We start from the raw sequence: 20,468 nt of genomic DNA, 5'->3' as shown, positions 1-20,468 counted from the left end.
CCAATCAGTTGCTACTTAAGAGGACCCGGTGTAGCCTTGAGCGGCACCTGTCAATTTAGTTTGGGTTCCAGTGTCACCTAACCCATCCAGGGCAAATGGGCAGTGTCTCCGAAAAGGGAATCCTCGACCCCCTTTAATACGCATCTTACCAATAATCCATCGTTGATTACATAGTTACATAGCCGGTGAGGTTAAAAAAAAAACACAGGTCCATCAAGTCCAACCTGTGTGTTTGCTTTTACATCAGCCATGGCTTCTTCCATCTTCATAGTCAACCACAATACCCTACATTTCCAGGTGTGGAGGAGTAGGTAACCTCCTTCTTTGTACTGCTTAGTGGAGGTGCTGATAGATAGATCGATAGATAGATAGATAGATAGATAGATAGATAGATAGATAGATAGATAGATAGATAGATAGATAGATAGATAGATAGATAGATCGTTTTGTGTCTATCTAGTTATTTTGCGGTATAAGCAAGGAAGCGCAGATCTCTTCAGTGTATAAATGTGCTTTTACTATACAAAAATGCTGTACATACAAAACTATTACAATATTAGAAATACAATACAAGACTGACAGATATAACAAGCAAGATGCCTAGAAAATAAGCAGCCTATGGTCTGTAAACAGTAGAAATACACTTAAAAGTTACTCAACTCTGGTTACTGTGTGTTCGTGATCTCTGTAGACAATGAGGACTCAAGCAGTTGCTGGAGATCAAGCGAAAGTGTCTTCAGATATAGCTTCTTCTGACTAGTACAGACCTTCTTCCTTGGTGTTAAGGCATGATGGCTTCCTCCTTGTCAGCTTATGCCCGATGACCTTTTATTGGGAAGTTTCAGGTTTTCAAGCTTTTGTCGACTATGGTTACAAACTTGTGTACAGAAGTTACAGAACAACAGATTGCTCCAACTGTACCATCCCCACCTTTAGAAAAACTGAGCTTAATGGGAGAAGGATTCTCCAATTCGCTCTTTAGATGGTACTTTTGTATCATAACATAGGTTGTATATGTCAGAAAAGCCAAGCTATTTGCCCAGGTTACAGACTTGTTCACCGTAGTTACAGAGACAATGAAAACATCTGTCAACTGAAATACAATAGTTCATTGTCCACTCAAAAGTAACCTGTTTCTAAGGCCTCGTACACACGATAGGTTAACCAGAGGACAACGGTCTAAAGGACCGTTTTCATCGGTCAAAACCGATCGTGTGTGGGTCCCATAGGTTATTTAACCATAGTTTAAAAAAAAGCCGACTTGCTTTAAAAATTAATCTATGGATTGCTAACCGATAGGTCAAAACCGATCGTTAGTAGGCACGACCATCGGTTAAAAACCCACGCATGCTCAGAATCAAGTCGTCGCATGCTTGGAAGCATTGAACTTCTTTTTTTTCAGCACGTCGTTGTGTTTTACGTCACCGCGTTCTGACGCGATCGGTTATTTAACCTATGGTGTGTAGGCGTGTGTACAGGGCTTAAGACCAACTACTAAACAGATTGTCCAATGTACAGTTATGTCTGAATAAAAAAAATCATATATATTTATCAGTCCTCAAACACATAGATAGACAAATAATGTTATAATATACTTATTGTTAAACATGGTTGATGATGACATTTCGGTCTCCATGCTTTGCAGGTATTCAGAAGATTATTACATCCAGGCTGTTAATGACGTACAGAACTGTACATGGAAGAAGAGACCCCAAGAATACAGCCGATTCAGGTAACATGCAGGTTTGAGATCTATAATAAGGGCCCTGTTTAAAACGGGCTGCATACAGAATTGCCAAAGCAACCTCCAAACCCCATCACCCTGCTCCTGCTGCTTGTAAGGTCTATTCAAGCGTATGTTAACCCAAAGAAAAATGAATCTTGCTCCTTTAAAGCATGTTATATAACACAGTGCTTGTGCTGTGTCATTTGTACCCCTGTAACACCTAAATAACCTGGCTGATCCTGCCAGTTTCTCCCCTCCCCTGTGTAAACTGACCACGTTGTATCATGGCTGCTGAGCCCTGACACTGTGGTCAGTTTACGGGCCTCCGTCATCCGCAGCCTGCTGTCTGCTCTTGTATCCTCCTCCCCCTCCATTCCCAGTCTCTCGGCTCCTGTGTTAGGGTTCTCCTCTCTGCTGCTGTTAATAACATGTCTTACTTTATATAATCTGCTCTGTCTTCTAATCAGTGTGTGGGTGTGTTGTATAAAAAAAATCTGTATATATCTGTGAGCGCTGATCAGCCCCTCCACACCACTCCTAAAGCGCCCCTGCCCATTGAAATCAAGCGCTGCTTCTTTTAACCTTTTTTGACTGCTAGCCGAGGTTAAAAGCGCCCTGATAGCGGCGGTAAAAATAGCGGTGCTTTACCGCCGATGCTCACAACGCCCCAGTGTGAAAGGGCTCTAAGAGCAATGGGTTGTGCTTGGCGGCCTGTACTGTTTAATTCTTGCCGCAGCTTGTGTACACCCTCCTCTGCTGCCTTTGCAGCTTAAAGTGGTTGTAAACCCTTAGGCCCCGTACACACGACCAAACATGTATGCTGAAACTGGTCCGCGGGCTTGTTTCAGCATACATGTTCGGTCGTGTGTAGGCGCGAGCGGGCCGAATTCCAGCAAACATTTGCCCGCCGGGCCTTTTCCCAGCGGACAAATATTCCTGGACGTGTTTTAAAACCGTCCGCTGGAATCCTGCCCGCTCGGACATGTACGGTCGTCAGTACAGACCTACCGTACATGTCCAGGCGCCCGCCGTCCCTCGCATGCGTCGAATGACTTCGACGCATGCGTGGAAGCATTTTAAAGGCGGGCCGCCCACGTCGCTGCGTCATTGTCGCGGCGACACCGCGTCATCGACGCGGCAACACCGCGGACACGCCCCGCATATTGTTTACGGGCGGACTTCTGTACGATGGTGTGTACAACCATCGTACAGAAGCCCTCTGGCAGGCATGTATGGTGAAAACGGTCCGACGGACCGCTTTCACCATACATGTTTGTTCGTGTGTACCCGGCCTAACATATACATGAATAAATGGCCTTAGGTGATACAGATACAAATCCTCCTACATAAAGTATACCTGTTTATCTGCGCTCTTCTCTTCTCTACAGCAGTTCCAAGTCCAGAATTTATAAAACTTGTCTGAGCTGTCACAAAAAAGGGCGGAGAGCTGAAATTACACACTGCAGTGTTCAGGGAGGAGAGCTCTGAAAGCTGATTGGAGGGAAGGGACACACTCCCCTCTTCATACAGCACACAGGAACAGAGCTGAGGCTGTCAATCACAGGCAGTGTGCTGAGGTCCCTTCCCTGTCACCTTTTTTCTCTTGGTGTCAGGAGTGATTCATGCTGAACGAAGCAGCAGACAGAAATTACACTTAGCGCTCTTAATTGAGACAAGTATACACTATAGAGGGTCCACATTTCATGTCTGAGGTTTACAACCACTTTAAGTGGGAGCAGTCGGGGGCGCATTTCCACTGCTTTCTCCATCCGCAAGCGTAAAGGAACTCTAACGTTTTTTTTAACCCCTTTGGCGCCGGCAGTACGCAAATATGTGACCTCTCGGCGCTTGGTCCTTAGAGCAGAGGGGCCGCATATTTGCATGAATTGCTGTGTATACACCTGTGCTGAGAGCGTGCATGCTGTGCACTCCCAGCACAGTTGCCGTCGCCCAACCGTAAGCCCCTCCTCCTGGCGTTATAAACCTCTTAAAGGGCCAGGAGGCACCGGCACTAACTGTATAGAACCGGGGATTTCTATATTTGTCTATAATTCTGCTTTAACTTCTATTTCTTATGACAGCTTTGATTTGAAGCAGGAGATCAGGAGAGCAGGAGCCTAAAACAGTCACACCATATTTGGATCACAGCGGTACCCTTGTTTTAATGACCTAATGCTTCCCATTCTGCGGCACACAGGAGAAGAAGGATTGTATTTGTATCGGGCGTTTCTCTTCACTTCCATAAACAATTGGCAGTGCCATGCCAGAATTTAAACAAAAGCCTCCCTCTGATTCCGAGCTTTATAAATAAACCCCCAAATGTACTTCCACAGACAAGCGCCGCCACCCACCGTACACCAAAGACAAATCAATCTATCCTTCCATTCTTCTGTAAGCCTGTTCCCTGCATAGATTCTCCATTTGCGACTCTAGCAGCTCTTTATTATTACAGAATATAAGCACTGTAGAGATCGAGATTTATGTTGTGATTTTTTGTTTGCAGACTCTACTTGTCTTCGTGCTGCAATGCAGTTAATAACTTCATCGTCTCTCAGAACAATACCTCGCTGGGAAGTAATATCACGTATGAGGTGGAAAGTAAAAAGAATATTTTAATTGCAGAGGACATTTACAGAATGCTGCCTAAGGTAAGGCTTCCGGAGTGTGATTAGCACTTGTGTCAGGAAATTAATTAGAACCTTATCAGCGGTAATGTAAATTAAATGTCGGCTGCTGAGACGCTGTCCAGGGTTTTATGTGGAGACGGCACATAGATGACACCTATTTTGGAGACGTGCCATTCATTCAAAGCAATTAGCCACTTTTATAATCCATAGTAATGAGACAGGATAACCATTTAGCTGGCATGAGGTGGGACAAGGGTGACCAAAAAGTCTTCCGAAAAGTGTGTAACCCTAGGTCAGTAGGTAAAATCAAAAGGGAAAAAAGCCTGACAAATAAAAAAAAAGTGAATGCAGTCACCACATCTAAGGACTGGTAAGTTGCAACATTTTTATTTTTTCCTGGGTATAGATACACTTTAACCACTTCCATACAGGGCACTTATACACCTTCCCGCCCAGACCAATTTTTAGCTTTCGGCGCCGTTGCACGTTGAATGACAATTGCGCGGTCATGCTACACTGTACCCAAACTAAATTTTTATCATTTTGTACCCACAAATAGAGCTTTCTTTTGGTGGTATTTGATCACCTCTGGGATATTTATTTTCTGCAAAAAAAATAAAAAAATGACCAAAAATTTTGAAAAATTTTGTTTCTGTTATAAAACATTGTAAATAAGTATGTTTTCTCCTTCACTGATGGGCACTGATGGTACTGCACTGACGGGCACTGATAAGGCGGCACTGATGGGCACCGATGAGGTGGCACTGATGTGGTGGCATTGATGGGCACTAATATGCGGCACTGATGGGCGGCACGGATGGGCACTGATAGGCGGCACGGATAGGCAGCATGGATGGGCATGGATAGGCGGCACGGATTGGCACGGATAGGCGGCACGGCTGGGCACGGATAGGCGGCACGGCTGGGCACGGATAGGCGGCACGGATAGGCGGCATGGATAGGCGGCACGGATGGGCACTGATAGGCGGTATGGATGGGCACTGATAGGCGGCATGGATGGGCACTGATAGGTGGCACGGATGGGCATTATCGTATGTGTTGTACTAATGGATGCCAATCAGTGCCAAACAATGCCTGCCAATCAGTGATGCCCATTGTGGGCACTGATTGGCATCCATTGCGGCACTGATTGGTATCCATTTTGTGTGTCCTTCTCATCCCTGGTGGTCTAGGGTGGCATACTTTTTTTTTTAATCCCTGGTGGTCTAGTGGGCATCCCTGGTGGTCCAGTGGGCATCCTCGGGGGGGCTGTGCTGATAATCGATCAGCACAAACCCCCCCCTGTCACAGGAGCAGCCGACGCGAGTGAGGAAAAGCCGATTACCGGCTTTTCCTGTTTACATCGTGATCTGCCGTGATTGGACACAGCTGATCACGTGGTAAAAAGTCTCCGTGAGAGACTCTTTACCTTGATCGGTGTTGCGGGGTGTCAGACTGACACCCTGCAACAACGATCGCCGCAATGCGTGCCCAGGGGGGCGCGCAGCGGTTCAAAATCCTGAGGACGTCATATGACGTCCACTCAGGATTCTACAACCACTTTGCCGACGTCAATTTGTCATTGGAGGGCGGCAAGTGGTTAAAGCCCAATTCTGGTAACATGATAAATTACCCCTCTCAGTGGCGTTGCGTTCACACTGCAAGTGTAATTGCTCATTTTTTCTACGGCAGGGGTCTCCAAACTTTATAAACAAATAGCCAGTTTGCTGCCCTTCAGATTTGACAATCGTAGACAGATTGTGGACAATCAGAGTAGAAAATGCTCCCACATTGATGGGAGGAAACAATTGTCCATCATTGCCAATATTGGGAGAAACAGTGCCCCAATCATTGGTGCCAGTGGGAGAAATAGAGCTTCATGGTTGGTGTCAGTGGAAGGAAAAATTACCCATTATGGTGTCAGTAGAAGGAATAGTGCCCCATCATTGCTGTTAGTGGAAGGGATAGTGCCTTGTATCTGTAGGAGTAATAGTGTCCCAAGGACCAAATAATAGGAAGCAAAGGGCCCCCAGGCTGCAATTTGGAGACCACTGGTCTATAGGAAAGGAGAAACCATTTTATTTACCAGATCCTCCACATCCCCAGCAATCGTCGCTCCCCCATGATCTGACTGTCCATTAGCGTCTCCATGTCCAGTGCAAGGCTATGGACCCTGTTCTTGCCTTGCCAGTCAATTATCTTGAGGCGGGACAAGGGGGACCAAAAATTCCGCCCACGAAGAACATCAAAGAGCCTCAAAAAAATGGGCCTGATAAACTACAACCCCATTAACGCAGAATGCAATGATTTAAATTCTCAATAGAAAAAACAAAAATGTTTAAACAGAGAAAATGTACCATTTAAAGAAAAAAATAAGGTCATTTTGAAATTGATGGCAGCAACACATCTCAAAATCTTGGGGCAGGGCCATGATTACCATGGTGTAGCATCCCCTCACAACACTCTGTAAATGTCTGGGAACTGAGGAGACCAATTGCTGGAGTTTTGGGAGAAGAATGTTGCCCCATTCTTGCCTGAAATAGGATTCCAACGGCTTTACAGTCCTGAGTCCTCTTTGTTGTATTTTTCGTTTCAAGATGCGCCAAATATTTTCAATTGGTGAAAGGTCTGAACTGCAGGCAGGCCAGTTAAGCACCCCGACTCTTCTCCTATGAAGTCATGCTGTAGTAATAATAATAAATGCAGTATGAAGTTTAGAATTATTCTCCTGTAAATGCAAGACCTTCCCTGAAAAAGACATCATCATCATGCTGCTATAAAACCTGGATAAATCTTTCAGCTTTGATGTTGCCTTTCCAGATGTGCCCATTCCATACACATGAAATGCACCTTATACCATCAGAGATGCCGACTTTTGAACTGAACGCTGATAACAAGCCGGAAGGTTCCTCCAGAGGGAGCAGCGCCCAGTGTAGCCAAAAAGAATGTCATGTTTCAATTCGTCTGGCCACAAAACAGTTTTCCACTTTGCAACAGACCATTTTAAATGAGCTATGGCCCAGAGAAGACGGTGACATTTTCTGGATCATGTTCAAATATTGCTTCTTTGCATGATAGAGCTTTACTTTGCATTTTGGATGGACAGTGATTTTTTTGTATTCCTGTGTCCATGCAGTGATGTCCATCACAGAATCAAGCCTGTTTTTAATGCAGTACTGTCTGAGGGCACGAAGATCACGGGCATCCACTATTGTAAATAAGTAGTGGTCTAGCCACACATTATTTAGGGATATATGAAGGTAATAGAGCTGGTTGTTGAAGTGGAACTGTAGTAAGAAAATTAAGTCCTGATAGATCTCTTCAGCTGGCCCCTTTTTCAGGTTTAGTTATGTAAAAAAAAATTAAATAAGTGTCTATACTGTTTAAAAAAATCCAGTAATGCATAATCTCACTCTGCTATACACAGTATAGTACAGTTGCTCTCTATTCTTGACACTGTGCCTAAAATCAGAGCCACTATACGCTGATTAACTGACAGCTTTAAGATTTACTGTTGCTTGAGAGGAAGAAGGCAACAGGAATGACACAGACAGTGTGGAGGGAACAAAGAATAGGGAGGGAGAACAGAAAAGCAGGAAAGGTGACAGAACAAAAGAGTTATGCCTTGTGCACACGATCAGAATTTCCATCGGGATAAACTCAGATGGATTTTTCAGACGGAATTTTGTTCAAGCTGTCTTGCACTGTCACACCAAATTCCGACCGTCAAGAACGTGGTGACATACCACACAACGACAAGCCGAGAAGAATGAAGTTCAATGCTTCCGAGCATGTGTTGACTTGATTCTGAGCAAGCAAGTTTTTTTTTTGCGTCAACGTGTTCTCTTTCTAAGTCCGTCGGAATTTCCGAAGGAAAAACTCAGATGGGGCACACTCAGACTTTTTTCATCGGAAATTACGATCGTGTGTACGAGGTATAAAATGTACAAGGATGGTGTTTTATCTTATCTCCCTGGTATTCTTTGCTTTCTCCCTAAGCAAATGAACTTCAGCACTGTAAAGCTTCTGTCAGCCTTCCTCTCTTACTGATTTATGGCATACAATCAAAGCTGGAAATGTACATCTTTTAATTGAAGAAAATGACGAATAGTTTTTGAGACCAAAGAGAAGGGAAAGTTTCCAGTAAGGAAGCAACTGCCCTGGGCTTCAACAAAATGGCGGCCTCCAGCAAGAAGAAACAGGAGCAATGCTGGAGGCAGTTTACAGCACATACACATTTTTATAGTTATTAATGTGGAATGTATGATCTTTTGTTAAAAAAACATTAATTGTTATCAAGCTGTAAGTACCCGTTCACACTACCGCGACTTGGGATCCGACTTGTGTCGCCCCAAGTCGCGCGACATGAGAAATTACATTAATGTGAATGAGGGCCGGCTTACTGCACACTACTGAAGTCGCTCCGACTTCAGAAAAGGTTCCTGTACTACTTCAAGGCAACTTCTAGGCAACTTGTACCCATTGATTTCAATGGAAGTTGGCTCCAAAGTCGGATCAGTGTCTTAACTGAAGCAACTTTACAGGAAAAGAAAATAGTTTTCTCAGGCAAACCCCTCCCTCCCACAGAGCTGATTATTGTTTGATTGGCCACTGGCAAAGTTACCTGTCCTGGAGGCGACTTGAAGTTGCCTCAAGTTGCCTCGCAAAGTTGTGCCGACTTTTATGTTGCTGTAGTGTGAACCAGCACTTATAGGTAAAGTTCCCCTGTAGGAGTCGGCACTCGCTGACACCCTATTAACTATGACTCATGCTTGCTGTCAGTGGAGGACTCCCAGCTGACAGCAGAATGTAAACAAAAAAACTAACATTATTTTAATTTTTTTAAATGGCATGAGACCCCCCTAAAACCCATAACAGACCCTTACCCGAAGGCCAGAAAAGGGGGGATGTGATTTTAATTGCAAAATCTTGTGTATGAAAGGCCATATATGTGATAAAAGCAAGATAAGCTCCTGGATTCCAGCATTGCTTGTGATTGATGGTTTGTTTCCAATGTAGTTCAAAGTACTCCTTCCTCAGCCTTATGGAAAATCTTGAGAGAAAACAAATCAGCGCAATGGATTAATGATGACCCTAAAGAGAGCAGCTGAACACCAGGGTCAAAAATCAAATCCCTTAGATAAATATAAAACAGACAGTGCAGCACTTAATAAAAACAGTCCATATATCAAATAATACACCGTCCGTGAGATCTTCAGTGCTGATATATATAAACTGACATGCAGGTGACTCCATAGGTGCGATAAACCTCCACTGATATTATAAATGGCCGCTCACCTTTACCAAGAGCACACTTTAATTACGGAGGGTCAAACACACAATTCCTTACGGGCACTTATGTGGATCCAGAATCAATCGAGAGCCAGGGGAGAGTATCAAGCGATTAGAAGGAAAAACCTCAGGTCACATTCGATTATGTAAGCACAAAGGACACAAACATAGTGCTCTCCGTAAGTAAAAATACAAACTTACAAGCCAGGCACCTAATCTGATGCTGGATGATACAGCATGTAAACAATGAGAACACAAAGCATGATGGCCGCGGGTGACGTCACAATGCTTCTTCCGTACGCGTTTCGTCCCTATGGGTGGGGACTTCATCAGCTGATCTCTGTTTTTGACCCTCCGTAATTAAAGGGACTTATGGAAAATCTCCCTGTGAACTTGTCTTTGCTCTTTTATGCGAGACATTCTGTGTGTTATATTGCAATATTCTCTGGTCTACAATGTTCTCTCTCGCTGAGCAAAGCAAGTGCAATTTGTAGAATTTTTACTAATGTTATGTTAAAGTAGAGCCGTCTCCCACACAGCATACTACAGTCCATGTGCAGATTTGTTAAAGCAGAACTGGGCAATGGGATTACTTTATACACTTACTTTGGGCCAGCTAGGCTCAAACTAATTATGCAAATGTCACCTCTATCTGGCCAATGATGGATCTGTAATTTACTATATAATGGATAGTGTGGTGTGGGCTGAGGTTGAATCCATTCATGCAAAAAATGTTCTCATTGGCATCATGCCATAATTGTATTTGTAAAGAGAAGGGGAGAAAATATTACAAGTATGTAGTGCGGGACTTTGCATATGCGTTTAAGAACATAGAATGCCCTAGGTATAATAAAAATATATATATATTTGTTAAATTTGTATACATAGATAACAAGAGTAGGTAGAGTAAAACACACAATATAGTGCACAACTTTACAATCACATGATAATATATATAATATATATTAGGAAGAATAAAAACAAACACACTATATAGTGCGCAACTTTACAGTCACATGATAATATATATAATATATATTAGGTAGACTAAAAACAAACGCACTATATAGTGCGCAACTTTACAGTCACATGATAATATATATTTCTCAGGTATGCTTGATGTAGTGACACATTTCGCGGACCTCCGCTTCTATGTTCTTGAAGAAACGGAGGTCTGCGAAACATGTCACCAGATCAAGCATACCTAAGAAATATATATTATCATGTGACTGTAAAGTTGTGCACTATATATAGTGTGTTTGTTTTTATTCTGTATAGATATGTGCTACAGCGCTACTAATAATTAATAATTATAACACGCAATTAATAAACAAATGATAAAGCTGCAGCAAGAAAAGGGTGAACCAAACCAAAAGTGACAATAAATTAATATATGTTGCGCTAAATCAACTAATTATGTGATCAATTGCATCAGTAATATGTAGGGGATAAAAATCCTGATGGTAAAACAAAGGGTTAACAGTTCATGTTGCTGAACGCTAGTCCCATTACACTGTTATCAGGGATCCAAACAGCGATACACTCCACCACCACACAGGCACTGTGTCTTGGGTAATTGGTCTGATAATCACTTATAGTGCTGGTATAAACAGTCAATGATCAGACCAGTGTGACCGCTCCACCAACATTCAGATGTTCACAAGACATGTAAAAAGAGAGAAGAAAAACGACATAGCATAATACTGCATAAGCAGAGATACCAGGCAATTTGCAGTGATATCACTCACGAATCCCAAGATTTAAAACGATGTGTATGCAGCTCAGTTCCTCATCGGCACATCCGTGCGTCCCGTCACTCAAGCGCCTCCCCCACGCGTTGCGTCACTGGTCACGTGACTTATTCATGGGTTTGTTTTTATTCTACCTACCATAATCTTTTTATCTATGTATGCAATTTAATAGATATATATAATTTTTTTATTATACCTTTGGCATTCTATGTTCTTAAAGGCATATGCAAAGTCCTGCACTATATACTTGTAGTATTTTCTCCCTTTCTCTTTACTTTCTGTAATTTACTGTTGTAGACCAAACTACATACAGGAAGCAGCATCTTTGTCCAGCGGGTGCTCCAGGGACTTCCCTTCTGTGGCAACCGCACTACTCAGGGGAAGCCTTGTATTTTTTCAGTGAATACGAAATTGATTGGCCAAGATGGAGAGGAGGGGCGATGACAACATGATCTCCACCTTGGCTTCTCAGAGGAAGCCTTGTATCTTCTCCAAAAGTAGGGGAGGTGCTGGAGCAATTGCCTCTCTTTAGTTACCACAGATGGGATGTCACTGAAGTGCTTGCCGGACAAGGACACTGCTTCCTGTATGCAGCACAGATTTACCATCAGTCATACTTATGTGGCATCTGTACAACTTGTTTTAGCCAAGCTGGCACACAGTACGTGTAAAAATTAATCCTATCCCTGGAGTTCTTCTTTAACCACCTCCCACCCGGCCACTGCACATATACGGCCTGGAGGGCACTTCCTCCTTCTAGGAGGATCGCGCGTGCCCATGCAGCGGCGTGATCCTGATGTGCTCGTGTCACCCGGACATGGCGCGTCTCCGAACGGCAGGAGGGTTATGTGATTGGTCCTCCTGATCACATGATGGCTGTGTCCAATTACAGCCGTCATGTGATGTAAATAGAGAGCTGTTTGCTAGGCGATCGGCTCTCCTCTCCTCACACGGAAGTTGTCAGTGAGGAGAGGAGAGCAGACGGCCAGTCATCAATGAGTATGAGCTGTTATTTACACACTGATCACCAGCTGACTGTCCCCACATAATGTCCCCCAAAATAGTGTCCCCAAAACACTGTCCCCACACAGTAAAAACACCTGTCCCCCCACATATGTCCCAGTAAAATCATATGTTCCAATGATCATCTGCACACATATGTCCGTGATCACCTGCGCACATCTGTACATGATCATTTGCGTACATATGTCTGAGATCACATAAACCAATTATAATACACTTAACAGGATTTTTTTTTACCAAAGACATGTAGCAGAATATATTTTGGCTTAAATTTTTGACAAAATTCGATTTTATTGGATTTCTTTTAAAGCAGAAAGTAGAAAATAGTTTATATCGCAAAAAAAAAAAAAAAAAGCTGAGTCATAAATAAATAACACCAAACGAAAGCTCTATTTGTGTGAACAAAATGATAAAAATGTAATTTGGATACAGCATTGCATGACCGCGCAATTGTCATTGAAAGTGCAAGAGCGCTGAAAATTGGCCTGGGATGGAAGGGGGCGAAAGTGCTCAGTATTGAAGTGGTTAAAGCCAGTCTCCGGGCAAAAGTCACTCATCCAGCACAGTTTTTTCTTACTTTTTAAAGCTTGCTTTACTCACCTATGTCAACTGTCTGGGTTCCTTTGCTGGTGCTGGATATGAGGGACCAGTAATCCAGCACTGCAATAATGCCCATGAAGGCTGGTCCTTAACTGTACTGTTGCGTTAACGTCTTTGATGAGATTCCTCTTCAGGATTCCAAGAGGACCCCAGTGCTGGACAGCCAGTAGAAAGTGTCCACCCCAAGAAAGAAGAACACTCGGGCTGGAATAGAACTGGGTTGTTTATAGTATTGCTGTCAGCACATATCATGCAGTAGGGGGGTGATGCACATATATTACTTTTTATTCATCATTTAATACATTTTTCACAATATTTTTTTAGCATATATTCATCTATATATTTATTGTTATTCCACATGATATTAGTGGTGGTTTTGTGCAGTATTTCAATTAAATGATTTTATGCACTATTTATTTAAATGCAAAAAGTGGCTGGGACTAAACACACATTTAAAATTGTGTTCAAACTAGCAACAATCTAAAATCGCAAACAATCTATATTTAAGAAATAGTCATGACTGATGCAAGTACAATTCATGTAGTCCTTAAAAAAATATTTGTATCCTCTCTGATGCTTGTGGGTGCGCTATGAGACCACTTCCATGCTTGGACAGTCTTAGAAGAAACCTACAGTTAGTATGATCTACAACCCTTGTGACTATTTCTCAGCTAGTTGGTGGAATTGTTCTCTATATAGACTAAGTGGAGGCATCAACCTCAGTGGCGGTCCGTCCATAGGGCGCACCCGGGGCGCCGCCCCCCCTCCTGTAGTCATAAAAAAACGGCCCTTTAAGGCTTTTAAAAATTAGTTTTGCAGCGCCGCGCAAATAACATACACATGCATTGCATGTGTGTATGTTATTGTGGCCAGCCTATTCAGATAATCGGACATTGGGCGCCGATTATCTGAATAAGGACAGCTGGTTGGCTGTGCGGAAGTGCATATCAGAGCCAGCGGCTTTCCCAGTACAGCCCTTCAGCTCCCGGATGTCTTATCCTCGGAACGTAGTGGGCTACGTCCCTTGGATAAGACTGACGGCCGTCTCAGCCAATCAGGTTCACTGATTCTGGTTATCAGTAACCTGATTGCTGAAGCATCATCGAGGGAGCGGCAGAAGACATCGAGGAGGATGGCGAACCCCAGAAAGGTAAGTACTGGGTGGGGGGGGGGGGGGAGGGCAATCTGACTGGCAGCATTTTACATGGCACTGTGGGGACAATTGATGTGGGGACAATTGATGTGGGCACAGTGGGGACAATTGATGTGGGCACAGTGGCGACAATTGATGTGGGCACAGTGGTAACAATTGATGGCATGGCACAGTGGTGACAATTGATGGCACAGTGGTGACAATTTATGGCACAGTGGCGACAATTGATGGCACAGTGGCGACAATTGATGGCATGGCACAGTGGCTGCATTTGATGGGCACAGTGGCTGCCTTTGATGGGCACAGTGAGGCTGCAATTGTCTTCTTTTTTTTTTTCATTTGTTTGCGCCCCCCTAAAAATTTTGAGCACCAGCCGCCACTGATCAACCTACAGATTTAATTTCACATGGCTGATCTTTATCTACATAATATACAACAGGCAACCCTAAATAAGATAACTACTTGAAACGCATTGGATTGCTCCTATGCAGGGGCGGATCCAGAGCCTAGCCTCAGGAGGGGCACTGCCAGAAAATACGTATTTTTTTCCGGGCAATTTATCGGGGAAACGGCTGGTGTTGGCGCTTCAATCATCCTGGCACCATGGTGTCAGGATGATTGAAGCACATTATTATTATTATTACATTGTTATATAAAATGAAATGGTTTAAGTCATCATAATGCAGAATTAGTGGGAGCCCTGAGTATGTCACTTGCCAGCGTTGCCTACCACCAGATGAGGATTGTCACTTGCCACGTCACCTGCCACACATTGCGGATTGTCACTTGCCACGTCACCTGCCACAAGTTGCGGATTGTCACTTGCCTGCTACAATTGTCTCTTTCTGTGTCCCAGGCAGCAGAGAGATGATGTAATCTCTCTGCTGCCCGCGGCTGCCTGTACACTTCACAGTGAGGGCGGAACTGCAGGGATGCCGGGCTAATGCAGTGCTATAATGCTGTAGATTTTTTTTTGTCAAGGACTACATGAATTGCAGTTGGATCAGTCGTGACTATTTTTTAATGTATTTTAAATAAAGATTTTATGTGATTTTAGATCATTGCTAGTTTGTACACAATTTCTAGTGTGCTTTTAAAGTTCCAGCCACTTGTATTTTTTTTTATATTTAGTTCTATCTGCCGTCATGTTTTAAAGTGCTGCGCAAACTGTTGGCGTTGTATAAATCCTGTATAATTTTAATATTTGGGATGGTGGCACATATTAGTATAAAATGATCCTTTGATTTGGAAGATATTTGCACTATTTATTTAGTACCTCAGTGGCGGTGCGTCCATAAAGGGCGCCCCCTCTATCCTGCCATCCCTCTCTAACCATAGATAGATTCATGCATGAATGAATGAATGAAAAACGTATAAAGCGCGGCGCATGCGAACTGAATCGCTTCTGGGCGCTAGTTGTTCGTGTCTCATGACATCAAAAGAGCAGAGTTTTGATCTGTCTTCTGAAAGTCAGGTGGTTTTCCTCCAACCGAATGCTGGTTGGTAAAGCGTTCCATAGTCTAGGACCCTGAAAAGCAAACCTTCTTTCTCCTTTGGACTTGTATTTGGTTTTTGGTACCCTGACCAGATTTTGCATATCTATGGGGTGTTTTTTGCAAGCACCTGATTAGAGCTATAGGCTCTAATAGGTGTTGAAAACAGTGAACAGTGGGCCGCATGCTGGGCAGTAGCGGCAGTGGATGGACACACTGGCAGCAATTGATGGGCACAGTAGCGGCAGTGGATCGGCACGCTAGCAGCAATTGATGGGCACAGTAGTGGCAATTGATGTGCACTGTAGCGGCAATTGATGGGTACAGTAGCTGCATTTGATGGCACAGTGGCGCCGAGTGATGGGCACAGAGTCAACAATTGATGGGTACAGTGGCTGCATTTGATGGCACAGTGTTGGCAATTTATGGGTACAGTGGCTGCATTTGATGGCACAGTGGCTGCAATTGATGGGCACAGTGGCTGCAATTGATGGGCACAGTGGCTGCGTTTGATGGGCACAGTGGCTGCGTTTGATGGGCACAGTGGCTCCGTTCGATGGCACAGTGGCTGCGTTTTGATGGCACAGTGGCTGCAATTGATGTTTTTTTTCCAGTTTGTTTGCGCCCCCCACCCAAAAAAATTTGAGCACCAGCCGCCACTGTTGGACCTGCGTTAAACCAGTTTAGGGCTCAGTGTGAGTTCCCTATTTTAGGTAGATCCTATTTGGCACGCTTGAACCAAAAGTAAAAAAAAAAAAAAAAGCAAGAGCATGTACAGAATCATTTTCTATGGTGTTAATGGTGGGCCCCATAGGTTTTGGCCCCAGGCACATGCCTAGGCTTCCTGTTTGGTAAATACAGCCCGGAATGTAGGGATGACAGATATCCCCATAAGGCTGTAAACACTTGTCAGAATTATTTTTCTCACATCACCTGAGAAAGAAAAGGCTTTACACGGCTCATGTCGCAGCTAATAACAATACACAATTATATCAGCTGGCAGACGTCCAACTGCAGAAGAGTCATTTCCGAATCCTCCGGCGTGCGTCTTATAGCTCCTCACTGCAGGCACTTTCATTTCACTAATGAAAGTCTGATAATAAAACTCGGCATACAATGGCAAAATTAATAACATTTTCTTATCGATATTGTAGAAGTGCCTGCAGACTTTTTCTGTCAAGCTTTAAAATCACTACAGGCGTACAATAGCTGTCTATTAAATCCAAATACTGCCACCCCCCACTTCCTCTCCCAGTAACAATATTGATACCAAGACAGGAAGTGAGGGAAAATCTTTTCAATGGGCGCAAAATAGCAAAAAACACTTTAAAGCTGAACTCTGTGGGAAAAAAAGATTTACCCTTGTAGTCATACGGGTGCGCACAGAGTATGCCAGGTGTGCCTGGGCACACCCTAATCACCCTGTGTGGCACAGATTCCCCCTGTTTAACCCCTTCCTTACCGAGTCATTGTAAAATGACGTTGGCAGGAACCCTCCCTCCCTCCGGGTGGATGTCATATGACGTCCTGAGCTTCCCTGGCGGCTAGGGGGCATGCGCCCGCCGCTTCGTGCGGGACCCGGTTTGCATGCCCAGTGGCCACGATGTCCGCCGGGCACCCGCGATCACAGCAGGACCGTGGATCTGTGTGTGTAAACACACAGATCCACGTCCTGTCAGAGGAGATTGATGTGTGTTCCCAGTACAGAGGAACACAGATCGGTCTCCTCCCCTTGTGAGTCCCCTCCCCCCTACAGTTAGAATCACTCCCTAGGGAACATATTTAACCCCTTGATTGCCCCCTAGAAATTACTTTAAACCTCCAAACAATTTTGTGTTTTCTGAAAGCAGAGACCCTGGAGAATAAAACACAGTGGAACTTGGGATTACAAGCATAATCCATTCCAGTAGAATGCTCGTAATCCATTTTTATATATATATATATATTTTTTTACTAGAAATGGCGGCGATCAGCAATTTTTATCGTGACTGCGACATTATGGCGGACACATCGGACACTTTTGAAGCTATTTTGGGACCATTGTCATTTATACAGCGATCAATGCTATAAAAATGCACTGATTACTGTGTAAATGACACTAATAGGGGAGGGGTTAACCACTAGGGGGCAAGGAAGGGGTTTAAGTGTGTCCTAGGGAGTGACTCTAACTGTGTGGGGGCTGGGCTACCTGTGACACGACACTGATCGCTGCTCGCGATAACAGGAAGTAGACTACCAGTGTCCTGTCACTAGGCAGAACAGGGAGATGCCTTGTTTACACTGGCCTCTCCCCATTCTTCAGCTCCGTGACACGATCACGGGACACTGGCAGACATCCAGTCCGCGGGTCCGGGCACGGTGTTGGAGCTTGCGGCAGGTGTGCGCACGGTGCGAAATTCAAAGCAACGTACATATACGTTGCTTTGCCTGCCCATGCCATTCTGCGGACGTATATGTGCGTGGCGCGGTCAGCAACAGAGACTGGGCCCCAGGGCAGAATTCCAACATTATAATGACCCCAAACACTCCTCCAAGATGACCACTGCCTTGTTAAAGAAGCTGAGGGTAAAGGTGATGGACTGGCCAAGCATGTCTCCAGACCTAAACCCTATTGAGCATCTGTGGGGCATCCTCAAATGGAAGGTGGAGGAGCGCAAGGTCTCTAACATCCACCAGCTCTGTGATCTCATCATGGAGAAGTGGAAGAGGACTAAAGTGGTAACCTGTGAAGCTCTGGTGAACTCCATGTCCAAGAGGGTAAAGGCAGTGCTGGAAAATAATGGTGGCCACACAAAATAATGACACTTTGGGCCCAATTTGGACATTTTCACTTAGGGGTGTACTCACTTTTGTTGCCAGCGGCTTAGACATTAATGGCTGTGTGTTGAGTTATTTTGATGGGACAGCAAATGTATACTGTTATACATGCTGTACACTCACTACTTTACATTGTAGCAACGTGTAATTTCTTCAGTGTTGTCACATGAAAAGAGATAATAAAATATTTACAAAAATGTGAGGGGTGTACTCACTTCTGTGAGATACTGTATATGTGTGTGTGTTTTTTTTACATTTAATCAGATATTTTTTGGTAAACCATCTTTGAGTAAATAGATACCAAATATGTCAAGCTTTAAAATTGCATGTGCCTATGAAATTATGGTCCCCAAAGTTCTCTAAGATGCTCTAAAAGCCTTTACAGGTTGTCAGTTTAGAGCTAGGCCTCTAATTATTGCTCTTACTTGCTCACTTACCTCAGTTTAGGCTGATATGTATCCTTCTGCATATTTTTGGTTTGCGCAAAAGTCATAGCATCTAAAACAGGGGATAGCTTTATGGCATTTTTATTATAATTTTTTTTTATTAGTAATTAGTAATGATCTGCAATTTTTATGGGGACTGCGACATTGCGACGGACACTTTTGACACTATTTTGGGACCATTGACATTTATACAGCGATCCGAGCTAATAATAGCCACTGATTACTGTATAAATGTCGCTGGCAGGGAAGTGGCTAAACACTAGGGGGCGATCAAGGGGTTAAATGTTTTCCCATAGCGTGTTCTAACTGTAGGGGGGCTGGGCTACCACTGACATGACAGAGATCACTGTTCCCGATGACTGGGAACAGAAGATCCCTGTCATGTGACTAGGCAGAACAGGGAAATGCCTTGTCCTCGTTCTGCCTCTCCTCACCGCTATCGCGGTCCACCGGAGGACATCGAGTCCGCGGGACCCACAGGCCACGCTATCCCGGGATTACAAAGGAATGGACGGGTATGCCCTTTTGTGCACCCATGCCTTTCTGTCGGCGTGCAGCGGTCAGGAAGCAGTCAAAGCATGATAGACAGCACAGGGCTTGTGCTGTGTCATGTACCCCTCTCTACGGTGTGTTATCTAAAAATCCCGGAATAAAACAATAAAATATTATTTCTAATGTTCCTGTGTCCCATGTCTTCTCTCCGCCCCCTCCCCCTGTCAGGTCAGGAGTCAGTATTTTGACATCAAAAGTTTAAAAAAAATGATTAAAGTCATTTTAACCACTTCCCTACCGCTGGATGTCATATGATGTCCTGGACTTTGAGTGGGGATATCTGAAAGATGCATCATTCAGATATCCATCTTTTCAGCCGGCGATCCTGCGCAGTTCCGCCACTTGATCGTTCCTATAGACGACGGGAGGGGACATCCCCCCCCCTCCCGTCACCATCCGGTGCTTCTCCGAACTCTCCCGTGCCATTGGAGACCCGGAGAAATGATCTGCTGGCTCCGGATGGGAGGCATAGAGATGACTGGTGACCAGATGGTCACCAGTCATCTCTATGATCGTCGGAGGCCCGGGCGCGATGTTATGACGTCACGCCCGGGTACCGTAATGTAAACAAAGCCGCAATCGCGGCTGAAAGCATGAGATCCGTGAATTTTTTTTCACGATCTCATGCTTTCCAGGCTGGAGGAGAGATGTGGGGTCTTACTGACCCCGCATCTCTCCATAAAGAGTACCTGTCACAAACCATTCCTATTACAAGGGATGTTTACATTCTTTGTAATAGGAATAAAAGTGATCAATTTTTTTTTTTTTTTTTAAAGTGTAAAAATAAATTAAGTAAAATAAAAAATAAAATAATATATATATTTTTTAAAACGTCCCTATCCCCGGTAGCTCGCGTTCAGAAGCGAACACACACGTAAGTCCCGCCCACATATGTAAACGCAGTTCAAACCACACATGTGAGGTATTGCCGCGTGCGTTAGAGCGCCAGCAACAATTCTAGCACTAGACCTCCTCTGTAACTCTAAAG

At 44.1% G+C, this 20,468-nt stretch overlaps 1 protein-coding gene across 2 annotated transcripts in view; it reads left to right on the top strand.

Moving 5' to 3' along the window:
* The window catches only part of ST8SIA6 (ST8 alpha-N-acetyl-neuraminide alpha-2,8-sialyltransferase 6), a 169,393-nt gene that overhangs the window by 129,649 nt on the left and 19,276 nt on the right, over positions 1-20,468 (top strand). For both annotated transcript variants that reach the window (XM_040352468.1, XM_040352467.1), the window contains 2 exons: positions 1,646-1,732; positions 4,230-4,374. In XM_040352468.1, the coding sequence (XP_040208402.1) occupies positions 1,646-1,732; positions 4,230-4,374 (232 nt within the window). The remainder of the gene's footprint in view (positions 1-1,645; positions 1,733-4,229; positions 4,375-20,468) is intronic.

This window comes from Rana temporaria, chromosome 5, assembly GCF_905171775.1.
Source record: "Rana temporaria chromosome 5, aRanTem1.1, whole genome shotgun sequence".
In the NCBI taxonomy this organism is placed as follows: Eukaryota; Metazoa; Chordata; class Amphibia; order Anura; family Ranidae; genus Rana; species Rana temporaria.
This window is presented reverse-complemented; position numbering and strand designations above follow the sequence as displayed.